The sequence below is a fragment of the Polyodon spathula genome, chromosome 10 (assembly GCF_017654505.1).
Source record: "Polyodon spathula isolate WHYD16114869_AA chromosome 10, ASM1765450v1, whole genome shotgun sequence".
NCBI classification, from domain to species: domain Eukaryota; kingdom Metazoa; phylum Chordata; class Actinopteri; order Acipenseriformes; family Polyodontidae; genus Polyodon; species Polyodon spathula.
The window spans coordinates 18,764,479-18,777,458 of NC_054543.1; the positions used below are offsets into that span (position 1 = coordinate 18,764,479).

Here is a 12,980-nt window from a genome sequence, read left to right on the forward strand (position 1 = left end):
CTTTTTTTTTTTTGTTTTTATTTCCCCTTGAGCTGCGACCTGGTAAAGGTCAACCTAAACCGAAAAAGTGACCCTCATGAGAAAAATCACCCAGAGCTCAACTTAGATGCTACCATCATGTGTAGCACCTTGTTCGACTCATAAATAAAATACTAGGAGGACCTAACACACTTTTGGCAAGTAGGCAGATGAGGAGAAAGTGACAAATTTTATTCAAACCCAATCCTTTACCCTGTAGGGGATGCGGAGCCTAAAATGTTAGTATTGCTGTCAGAACCTTAGGGACCACTCTTCCAAATTTTGTGAAACACTTTTGGTTTCAATTCTCCCCGACTGGTCATTTAATCCCTCTGAAATTTGAATTTTTGGTATTTCTACCAAGTTTAGGCTGAAATAACTAACGTAAGGGGCTCCAAACAATCACCCAAAGATATTTTTGGATAGATGTTGATGCGATCTACAAGAATCAAGCAAAACATTTTGGTATCTGTGGATTTTTGATTTTTGGCAGATTTTTAAAGTTGCATTTGTCATGCATTCGAGCATTGCTTATGGCCACTTTGGTGAGGCTAAAGTACCACATAGTCCTAACCAAACTGGTGTTATTCTTCAATAATGCATTGCTTGGGGTTAGCTCTAGAGTAAAAAGTGTCAGGGTGTGCTTCCAGTGACATTAGCTTGGAGCTGAGGGGTTATGAACTTGCATGCAGAACTTATTGGTTTCTTTGTTACAGTGACACATTTGTTAAAGTTAATGACACCTCGACAGAAATGGCTTAGCTGATAGCTGTGTGATGGGAGTATAGAGGCGTAAGGAAGCATAAGTAACAAAAACAAACCAAAACTTGAGTAAGGGATCTTGTGTTTGTTTCACATGAAGTACTGTTAGTGCTCCAGCTGAGAGCTAGGTTTATTTTGTTTGTTTTATTAGTGGTTGGTTTGCCACCTCAGTGTAAGAAAAATAAAAACAAGACTCCTGCCTGATAATTTACACTGTCCTCAGCCACTCTGTCACATTACAATTAGCAAAAGCGTGCCATCAGCAGTTTAAATACAGTACACAGATGTCAATGGTACTCAATCACAGAGGAAAACACTGTTGTCCTCTGTCACAATGATCATGGTTATGACTTATGTTCACTTAAGGCTGCAGAATCTTATTTTACTACAGTATACTTGAGAAGCAATCGTCTCTTGAGGGTGCCTAGTTTAACTACCGTGTGGTGTTAATGGCCTTTGAATTACAATGACATTATAGTACAGTATTTTACTGTCAGGACTACCACTGCATTTATACATCTATGGCTTACTTATTTTCTGTTACAATTCAAATCTCACAGTTTTTCATTAAGCGGAAATGCAAAGCTATTCAATCCCCTCCCCCCTCCTCCTCATGCACTGCAATCCCACTCCCTCTATATGCATATCACACAATAACACTACTGTACTCAGTATGTATTCAATGAATGTTTATTCACTTTACTGAAACACATTTTCACTAACAGAGAACACAAAAAACATACCTGCACAATGCAGTGGCGCAGTCACGTCTGATTACAAACAATTCAATGTTTCCTGCATCATTGCACTATCCACGCTGTGTATGTGCCTAATCACGCGATATGTCATCAAATTCAAATTCAAAAACATCTTTTATTGGCTGTACACGTCACTGCACTTGATCAAGTGCCGTATTACATGTAGTCAGTTTGCCCCAAAATGATTCTTTTAAGCGGATTGCTTGATTCTTACAAGTTATTTTACATTGGTTGGTATAGGAGTGATTTGGTCCCAGTGGTTTCCATCACTATATGCGTTTGATTCTTTTGTCAGTAATTCTTATAAACAAACTGCACTGTGAGTGTGTGTGTATATATATACACAACACACAGCAGTATTTACCTCCGGCCCCTCAGTCAGGCACATGTTTCGTGATGTTTCATTCAATATGTTTACAGTACTATTTTGAAGTGCATTTCTACATACAAGTAAAAAGACGTTAAATATTTGTCAAAGAGAAAAACAATGGCAGTTTGTTTGTCTTTTTCTGTCAAACAGGATACTTCACTGAATCTCTGTAGTGTATTCGGTATGGGTTTAAATATCTCTGAGTAAATCTCTGTCGATGGCCAATGCAGCTGTAATCATTATCACAGCTACATTAAAATCGACTGGAACTTTATGCCTGTATTTATGTTTGAACTGACTTGTAATGCAGTCTGTGCTGTACCTTGTTTCCCAGTGAAGAAAAGCTTTTACAAAGTAATTATAGCCAAATCCATAAATCTTACCCATTTGGACTTCCAAACGTATTTCCGTTTTTAAAACATGATATCTGTTAATACTTTAGGCTAAAGGAACCTCTCCGTTTTAAAGCCTTATTCTCTGGTTATCTGTTTAGGCTTGCACGACCAAGCAAATTAAACACTAACCAAAAAAATGGCTTGCAAACACAGATTTCTTTAAGGAGGAGCAATACTGCATAGCAAGTTTTAAAATACAAAATACAAGTTTACTATAACATGTGCTTCTTTCAAACTTGACATTTGAGACTCCAATGAAACACTCCTTGAAACACAAATGCAAGTACACAACCTGTAGGAGTTATGTAATGGCTTTGTTAGCTACGGTTACTTTAAAGCATCAAGTGAACCGACTACATAAAGAGACCGGAGCCCTGAAGAACAATGAAGCCGAGCTGTAGATTGTGACTCATGGATAAAAAATACGGTCACCTGAAACCTTTACAAAGGAATAACAAAAAAGTGCTATTGTAATAATACAGTACTGTGAAAAAGTATTTGCCCCATCTGCTTTTCTGCATTTTTGCATATTTTTGACACTGAGTGTTATCAGATCTTCAACCAAAATCTAATATTAGATAAAAGGGACCCTGAGTGAACAAATAACACAAAATTTTGATACTTACTTCATTTATTTATTAAAGAAAGTTATGCAACACCCAATGCCCCTGTGTGAAAAAGTAATCACCCCCTTAGACTCAATAACTGGTTACGACACCTTTAGCAGCAATAACTGCAACCAAACACTTCCTGTAGTTATTGATCAGTCTCTCACAGTGCCGTGGAGGAATTTTGGCCCACTCCTTCATGCAGAACTGCTTCAACTCAATGACATTTGTGGGTTTTCGAGCAAAAACTGCTCGATTCAGGTCCTGCCACAACATCTCAATGGGGTTTAGGTCTGGACTTTGACTAGGCCACTCCAAAACTTTAAATTTCTTGTTCTTCAACCATTCTGAATCAGACTTGTTTGTGTGTTTTGGACCATTGTCTTGCTACATGGCCTAGCTGCGCTTCAGCTTCAGCTCATGGACGGATGACCTGACATTCTCTATTCTCTGATACAGAGCAGAATTCATGGTTCCTTCAAGGATGGCAAGTCGTCCAGGTCCTGATGCAGCAAAGCATCCCCAAATCATGACACTACCGCTACAATGCTTGTTATTAGGTTCTTACTGTGGAATGCAGTGTTTGATTTTCGCCAGACATAACGGGGCCCATGTTGGCCAAAGAGCCATAGAACATTTTTCCAGAACTCTTAAGGATCATCCAGGTGCTTTTTGACAAACTTGAGATGAGCATTCATGTTCTTCTTTGTGAGCAGTGGTTTTCGCCTTGCTACTCTGCCATGAATCCCATTTTTGTCCAATGTCTTTCTGATGGTGGAGTCATGAACACTGACCTTAGCCGAGGCGAGAGAGGTCTGCAGATCCCTGGATGTTGTACTAGGGTTCTATGTGACTTCCTGGATGATTTTACACCTTGCTCTTGGAGAGATTTTGGCAGGTCAGCCACTCCTGGGATGATTCACTACTGTCCCAAACTTTCTCCATTTGGACAATATGGATCTGAGTGTGGTTTGGTGGTGCCCCAGAGCCTTAGAAATGGCTTTGTAACCCTTTCCAGACTTTTTTCCAGAGGTCTTCAAGAATTTCTTTTGATTGTGGCACAATGTGCCTCTAGAACCTGTGTGCTGACAACTTCAGTCTAATGGTAAGGGCCAAAGTTAGTCAGATGTATATTGGGCAGGGCTGGCCCAAATCAGGCCTGATTGTTAACCAAAGTATTCAAAAGCTGATCCTAATTATCCCTTTAATTGGGTTGAGTTAACTAGGGAGGCAATAACTTTTTCACACCTGAAGATTACATGTTTGATTACCTTGCACACCAAACAAATGAAAGAAGCACCAAACTTTGGTGTCATTTTTTTCTCAGACTCCCTCTATACACTACTACAACCCACAAAAAGATCTGACCAAATTCAATGTGAAAAATGTGGAAAAGTGCAGAAAATCAGACAGGGGGCAAATACTTTTTCACAGTATTGTAAACTGCACAAGGTTCTCTCACCTGGGCATTTATACAGTTTTCTTGCTTGTGCGATGTCTCCCTGACTGAGGCGGATTCGCTGCCCGATGGGAGATCTCAAGCCGTTATCATCTCTTCGTGGAAGAATGGTGTCCAAAAAAACACCCCTGTAAATAACAACCAGAACCAATCAATAGGGCAAAACATCCCATGCAACTGCAATGCAGAAAACATTTATATTTGCTACAAATAAACAATGTTATTCTACAAAATGTCAATCATAAATGAAAATATATAAATAAAGTGTTATTCTATAAGTTTGTAAGTTATCATGGACCCTGGAAAACTCAGCACTGTATGTTTGCTAGGTAAAGCACAGCATGTGTGGATTACATTTTTTAAAAATACATGCAAAGTATGTAAATTGACCTCAAAAGTAAACATTCGATACACACAGAAAAATAAGAGAGCAACAATAGACAAGTTCATTTCTGCAAATATATCCTAGTTCCATTAAAGGAAAAAAATAAAATAAAATAAAAAAATGACACAGTAAATATTACATTTGGGTTGTTACTTGTCGGCAAAATTCCCATCTATAATTTTTTTATTCTGTAATTTTAGCAAATACAGTCCCAGTCTGGCCTTTACGCTGTGATTTTTAGATGGTGGAATTTCTCACCAGGATCAAAGGTTTTACAATTGAGCACTAAAACGGCTAGAGTTTCATAGTGACTACAAAAGCAACAGTTAGAAAGTTTATTTTATTATGGCTTATTTCCATTTTGCAATTGAACCTGCCCTTTGCGAGTGTTTTCATTAAAGTTTGGCTCTTCACAGAAAGAACGGTGGAAATGCAAAGTTAAGGACCCCAGGCGGGAGTGGACAGCCACAGAGCAGTGGAGTGTTCTGACAGCTTGTGAGGCTCCCCAGAGAGGGTAACGCAGGGCACAGTTCACACAGCTGGGCCTGCAAGACACAGGCCTGCTGAAACAAAAGTGCACAAGACCCCTTACCTCTGTATCTCCTGTTATTTCAGCCACGCCTGTCATATACAGTCACCACCACTTACACCATACATGGTTATTTTGGGCAGCCATTTATATCAAACAAATAGCGTTTGCTGTTTGCCATTCCCATTGATTTCAACAACAAAGGCATAGTTTATATCGTGTTAAGTACGCCATATATTTCGGGCAAGCTGTTTGGATCTCGTTATGTGCCATTCACATATACTTAAATTACAAATGCACTGCTTTATACTTTAGTAATCACTCTTAACAATCCACAAATTATTCTTGTCCGGATCTGTTAGCGTTCTCTAGAGCTGAAAGACTGCCTGTGTGTGAGTGAGTCACTGAGGGGGGTGGGAGCAGGTATGACATGAGCAGTCAGAGACAGGGAGTGTTGGACCAATGAGTGAGGAAGGGGGAGGGGCTTAGGTGTGTGGAGATGACAGTATGATAGAGAGAAGCGGGATCTAGTGGTGAGAGAATTGAGAGAGAGTTAAGAGAGGTTGAGTTTGTGAGTGAGAGGAGAGGAATGAGAGCCTTTGTTCACTAAAAGCTAAACAAATATATAAATACAGCAGTTTCCTACTGCTTTGTACCACAACTGTTGTCTGTCTCATAATATCCTGGAAACCCCACAGCTCAGCACTACAATTTATAAATAAATCCTGTTTGCCTGCGGGAGACGTATCAAGGGATTTAGAGGAACTCTAATAATAATAATAATATAGTACAGTAATTGTTACAGATGTGTATAATGGTATTTAAAACAGGATTCATTGATCTGCCTTTTTACATATCCGTCCTTACTCTGGTCCCATCGCAGTTAGATACACGAGGGTTTTCTATACTTTTTATTACATTTGTAGGTTTTTTTATATATAACTGTACTGGGACCTTTTGAATGTCAGGTTATTGTGTGGGAGTTTATACCGTCCATCGCTTATTGCGGGTGAATCATGTTAACACAAACACGCCCATTCTAAGCAGTGGTGACTGTAGTCAGATTTCTCAAAGGTAGTGCAAAATCATGGCCTAATCAAATTACTTGGAAGTTGTTGCTTTAACCTTTTAGCACCATAAAATGCTGCCACAGCTGTGACAGCATGCTCATATCGAGTCGAGGCAGGAAGGAGGTTCCAATCCAACGCACTTCTTGCAGGTTTAACATCATAATCTGAATTTTTTTTTCATCATTCTATTCTGTTGGTATCTTCAAGAGCAATTTGGTAGCAATTTAATTATTGTAATTATTTTGTAATTAAAGAGTTACACAACTAGGGATGGCAATAATAACAAACTTTTTTTTACAGTTGCAGAAACACTTCATAAGTCTGTTTTCTTACAAATCAACTATACGGGTGTTAAATACAGTAATTAAATTAATTGAAAAATGGAATAGGTAAAGAGGAATGTGTTACTGCTTTTGAAGTACTGCTTCTTTGAGGCTATTCATTTAATAATAATAATAATAATAATAATAATAATAATAATAATAATAATAACCCAAATCTTTCTATTATTCACTTAATTATGTGCAGCACAATCGATTCAGCATCAACAATGTGGCTTGATAAACCATTCCATACACCCACCACTATGTGTAAAAAAATGTCTCCTACTTTTTGTAAGTTTCCAATCAATTTCTAACTGTTCTCTGTGTAGCACTTACAATGTTGACAAGGGTTCATTTTGTCAACTCCTTTTTTAATTAAAACTCTTCAGTCAAGTCTCCTCTAAGCAAACATGTAATATGTATTAACATGTTATCTAGCCAGCTGGGATCATGTGCTCAGTGGGGTGCTACAGGTTTCTGTGCTTGGACCTTTACTGTTTCTAATCTATATCAACGTCTTAAGCCCCTTTCACACTGGCACTCCTACCCAGGTCCAGACCAGGTCCTGGCTAACCGGATCAAAATCCTGCGTACTGTGAAACTAGGTACCTTGGTCGGCTTAACCCGGGTCCCAGTGACCCACCTCAGGATATGGGTTGACATGCTTGACATGCTTTAACAAACAGCCACGCCTGTGGTGAAAGTTTCACTTCTGCAAGAAGGTTTTTGTTTATTCTGTTTAGCCATATTCTTGTTGCCTGAGACATATCATGAGCCAGACCGCAATATCTAATCAATATTTGGGATGATGGTTCAATTCAAAGACGCTTGGATGGAAGCATCTGTAACAAGCTGCTTCCGGGGCATTGATAAGCATGTTGTTTATTTGCGTCTATCACACAGGTCAACCCTGCTTTATCAAAAGCAGTGTGAAATCACATACCAGACCCACATGACACTGGGTCCTGCGCGGGTAGGTTCTGACCAGTGTGAAAGGGGCTTTAGATTGGGGATATTTAGCAAGCTTGTTAGATTTTCAGACGACACAAAGCTTGGGAGAGTGGCAGACACAGTTACAGCCACCCAGGAAATCCCAAAAGATTTAGACCACATACAGAACTGGATAAAGTTAATGGAAATAGACTTAGGCTAGAGGGTTGGAGCCACTTTTACACAGAGAGTGGCAAGGGAAGGGAATAAATTACTTAGTCATATTGTTGATGCTGAATCCCTGGGATTCTTTAAGACCCAACTTGACAAAGTTTTGAGATCAGTCAGCTACAGTGCGCATATTTCTTATATTGTATTTCATAATTATCCAGAAGCAAATGTATAATTATTCAGTGTTCACTTCCATGGTAATTTAGGACTGCGTGACGGGGATGATGATTAATCCAACCAGAAAAGCAATCTAGTTGCCTGTTCTGGGATTATTGACTCCAGCACAACCAAACTTGACTTAGTGGTATTTTTATTTTAATACACAGTACCGGCACAAATTATGGCAACAACAAATGATTTACAGCAAGACTAAGGTTATGGATTGTATTGCCCATTTTTTCTCACTCAGAACGTTTACTTCTCACTAAATATATTGTTATTCCTGAATAGATAATTATCTCCTCTTTAACAAATATGCTCAGGATTTTAATGAGCAGTCTGTCTCACAAGTTTAATGGTACCCTAAATATGATTCATTTACTGACAATGCTGATTCATCCGCATCAAATCATTGCAATGGCCTCTCTCAAGAGATAATATTTTCCTGCTTCCATATTAGTAAACATAAATGCTAAGAAAACAGCACAGGAAATTATAGCTATTTAGAAACATTGTAGAGAACCAAAGAGACGTAACCTTAGACTCCAACCTTGAGAAGGTGTTCCGGGCATAGTGCATTATACTGTCAAAGTCGTAGGTCTCTCCCAGAGAATTCACTTCACCGGGCTCCATCTTCAGGAAGTTGTACTCCTGCCCTGTGATATGATTCTTAGTTAATCACCAGCTGAGGGGTTAGCAGGACAGGAGTCAAAATACCAGTATTCGTTTAAAAGGTCTGGCTGGGAATCAAAAAGTATTAAGGCAGCTGCTGGTGTCAAGCCTAATTGCTGCATGTGAGATAACATCACACACAATATACTTTTTGCCCCTTCCAGGTTTTTTATTATTGAGTGTGTCTTATTTTAGGGGAAATTCAATCACATTTTTAACAAAAATAAATGCCCATTGACCTGTGGTTTGTTCTTTTTAGGGGGTATTTGGGTCATTCTACACTAACTGGACCTTAACATTATTGCACATAAACACATAATTAGAAACCTGACTGAACTACATTAATAAAGCTTTGCCAAACCGCCTCAATTTAATTCTCAATACACAGCAGACAACATCTAAAAAACAACACATAATTCAGTATATATGAACTGCATTAGAAAGGGTACGATAATAATAGCCATGCAATTATCAGCTGACATCTTTCATACATAATGTTTATTTATGTACAAGGAAGAGATACAAAAGCATTACCTGGCTGTATGTTTTCCCTTATGATCGTGACATGGCTGTCACGGTCTGGTCGAGTGTGTTCATGCCAGAACCCAACCACGTGGCCGAGCTCGTGGACGACAATGCCAAATTTGTCACAGTTCTTGCCTATAGAAATGGCCTGGGGACCTCCACCACGCCGTCCCACATAGGAACAGCACCTAAAAGCAGCAGCAAGTAGTCAAGGTTAAAAGCAATGAAATCTCAAATCTTCTCTAAACATATTGCCACACTATACACATAATAGGATCAATTAAAAAGTGCAGGGATGATCCATTGTGGTGGGAGACTTTAAACAGGGGTAATGTTTTAAGATTTTGTTTCAGCAAAAATGAAAATGTTATATTAAAGAAATGAAAGGCGTTTACACAGATCCACTGTATTAAGCCATTGCATACTGCGGTAAGATTTTTAAAAATTACTTGCACACATAAACTTATTAAGCAATACCTACATATACATTATGCATTAGTAAGTTTGCCAAACACAGAAAAACCCTCAGGACTGAGCAGAGAATACTATTTATTACAATCTTTTTTTTTTTTTTAATTTGGAATCGCCAATTATTTTGTCTCGTTTTCTCGCCAATTTGGAAAGCCAGATTCTTTTTTTGACTTCAACCCAGCTCACCACTGCCACCTCCGCGATGACTCGGGAGAGACGAAGACGGACACATGTTTCCTCCGAAAAGTGTGCCCTCAGCCAACCGCTTCTTTTCACTCTGCAGGTATGCCATGCAACCACCTCAGAGCTACAGTGTTGGAGGATCAAGCAGCTCTGGACAGTTTACAAGCAGGCCTGCAGGCACCCAGCCAGTCTACAGGGGTTGCTGGTGCTCAGTTAGCTGAGGACACCCTGGCCGACCTAAGCCCTCCCCAACTGGGCCGCGCTCAGCCAATTGTGCGCTGCACTCTGTGAACTCCCGTCCACGGTCGGCAGAGGAATAGCTTAGACTCGAACCTGCAACTTCCAGGCTATAGGGCGCAACCTGCACTCCATGCACAGTGCCTTTACAGGAAACCAGTTTATCTGTATAATTGCAATAAAAAAATGTGCTCTGTTTTCTATTTCTAAATGACTTTTGGGTAAATTGCTAAACTCTGTTATTAGTAGGAACCAAATAATCTGTTTAAAAGTGTCATAAAATACATTAAACTAAATTACGTTGCAAGTTAAACATGTAGCCTTCTCTGAATTTGAAAACAAATTACTTACAGTTTATTTTCTTATCCTTGGTAGACAGGAAATATTATATTTTATAGCATTATGTTGCTTGGTTCTGGACAGACAGCTAACAGTTTAAGCTTTTAAGATCCTGGATGGATAGTGTACAGCTATGGCCAAAAGTTTTGCATTACCTAGAATTTTAGGATTGCGCCATCATTTAAAAAACTATATGAACTATATGAACATAATTTAGATCTCTCATTTAATCATGTAATCAAATGTTCTACAAAATTAAATTGCAAAAGCCATCCAGAAGCCATAATAGTAGTACAGTATTTTTATGTTAGATTTTCGAAATTTTCACATTTTTTTTCACACAGTTTTTCGTCAAGTATGTGTAAAACTACAAAGCAGTATGCAATTCAATATACTAACAAAACATTATTCAGCATCTTCATTTGACTTTATGAAGCAAAAATAGTTAATTCCATAGGTTGGCACAACGCTTTTGGTCATAGCTGTACAGTATGTGAGTCTGTGTTAGAACTGCAAAACTCCCATACGCCGACTCCATTTTGCTGGATACGATCCTTAACAAGTGAGATCAGCAGATGGAACTTATTACTGTGAGGGACACTAAAAGGAAATTACATTTTCCACTTTTAACTGAATTTAGACAAAGCATTGGGAAATGTACAGCATTCCTGTTCTATGGCTAACTTCTTGACTGTTATTCTGTTGTCTGAGGAGCTCAGAACTTGTGGTTGTTTTTCTGTGCAATGCAAAGTGTGCAGAATTCACCCACCCGCATGGCCGATAGGTGAACACAATGAAACTCTCTTCATCTGTTCTCTCTACGAAGGTGACGCATGTGTATTTCTCCCAATGTCTCATGGCCTGTTTAAATATGGCTCTTTGGGTACCTGGATTAAGAACAAACAGGGGGAAAAAACATTATGGACTATACAATTTAAAGAGGCTAAGCTGTTCTGCTGACAATCCCATTCTGGACTCCAATGTCTAACAGCATGCTATTCTTTTTTCTTTTGTTTTTTAAAATGTTCACCATGAAGTGTAATATTCAGGAATAATGAGGGCCACTGGCTAAAGTCGATATTTGCAGTGAAGACCATTCAGTCCATCTCTGCTCATCCAGTTCCTAGCAGCTGATTGATCTCAGAACTTTGTCAAGTTGAGTCCCAGTGATTTGGCACCAACAGCATGTCTAGTTAACCCATTCTATACCCTCAACACTTGCAGTATAAAGAAATGTCTTCTGCCCTCTTTTCAAAGTCTGTCTCCATCTGTTTTCCCCTGGTCCTGGTTTCTGTACTGTACTTAAAGTAATTGTTAGGTTTCAACTCTTTTTATGATTTTAAAGATTTGTCCCCCCTAATTCTTCTTTTTTCCAGGTTAAATAGATTTAGTTTGTTCAGCCTATCATCATAGCTCATTCCTCCTTTAAGCCCTGGAATTAATCTGGTTGCTCTTTGTTGGACTCTCTCCAGGGCCTCAATATCCCTTTGGGACAGTGGGGAGCAGAATTGTACACAGTACTCTTAAGTGCGATCTCACCAGTGCATTATATAATCTCACCGTTATAACCTCCTTGGATTTGTACTCTCTGCTTTTGGCTATATACCCAAGCATTCTGTTTGCCTTTTTTGCTTCCCCGCACTGTCATACAAGTATGTTACTGGAACACTTTTATCTGTACACATACAGTGTGTTTGCTAAGGGTGCAACAATTGTTCTGTGTGCTCTAGGTGTTCTAATTTGAATATAAGTCGTGCCTTTTTGTTAAACTATTATGCACAACAGTGTTTTTAGTTTTTAGATCTTCTGTTAAAAAAACTAATGTTTAGTCTTTATTTTGAAAAATAAAACATCAATGCATCGATTATCACTGATAAATATATATACAATAATTGAATACGAAATTAGGGTGCCGATTGTTACTAGCTGTTGCAAGTTTCATCGATGGATGAGGAGTGTGACAGATATATGACCATGAGTACTGTGCATGATGGTGTCTCCATTATAATATATATATATATATATATATATATATATATATATATATATATATATATATATATATATATTATATTATCTGTTAATTTTGGCATCAAGTATTGTGTGCTGTTTTTGTTTAAAACTTTTATTTGTTTTGCAACAACCCGTGGCAAGCAAGCACATTTAACATATCACTCGCAGTGCTGTGTGTTTTCTTCTGGTCTGACATAACCACTGAAGCCAACCTGTCACAAGGACTTACTGAATTGTTGTTGTAATTTTTTATTTTTTTTTTAAAAAGGGTAATACAATGTAGAATAAAATCTTTCAGAATGCAGCGTGTTATTTTAAAGTGGTCTGATGAGACCAGCTCAAAAAGCAAAACTCCAGACCTCTTCACATGAACTATGGTTTTCTTTGTAAAGCAGTGTCACAAAGACGGCTGGAGTGGGTGACGTCAGACCAGAGCCAGGAAATAAACAACAGAGAGAGATGGAGTTTGGTGGAGCTGGCCTCTTGGCCTCAATGGCCACCTCCCCCCTTAAAATCCCCAAAGTCTCGCTCAAAGTCCTGGGC

General features: G+C 38.7%; 1 protein-coding gene across 3 annotated transcripts in view; it reads right to left on the reverse strand.

Annotated features, from left to right (window-relative positions):
- Positions 1 to 12,980, reverse strand: part of LOC121322027 (tolloid-like protein 2) — a 134,984-nt gene that overhangs the window by 36,790 nt on the left and 85,214 nt on the right. For all 3 annotated transcript variants that reach the window (XM_041261463.1, XM_041261465.1, XM_041261462.1), the window contains exons 5-8: positions 11,194 to 11,311; positions 9,204 to 9,382; positions 8,548 to 8,653; positions 4,374 to 4,498 (exon numbers count right to left, since the gene is read on the reverse strand). In XM_041261463.1, coding sequence (XP_041117397.1) covers positions 4,374 to 4,498; positions 8,548 to 8,653; positions 9,204 to 9,382; positions 11,194 to 11,311 — 528 coding nt within the window. The remainder of the gene's footprint in view (positions 1 to 4,373; positions 4,499 to 8,547; positions 8,654 to 9,203; positions 9,383 to 11,193; positions 11,312 to 12,980) is intronic.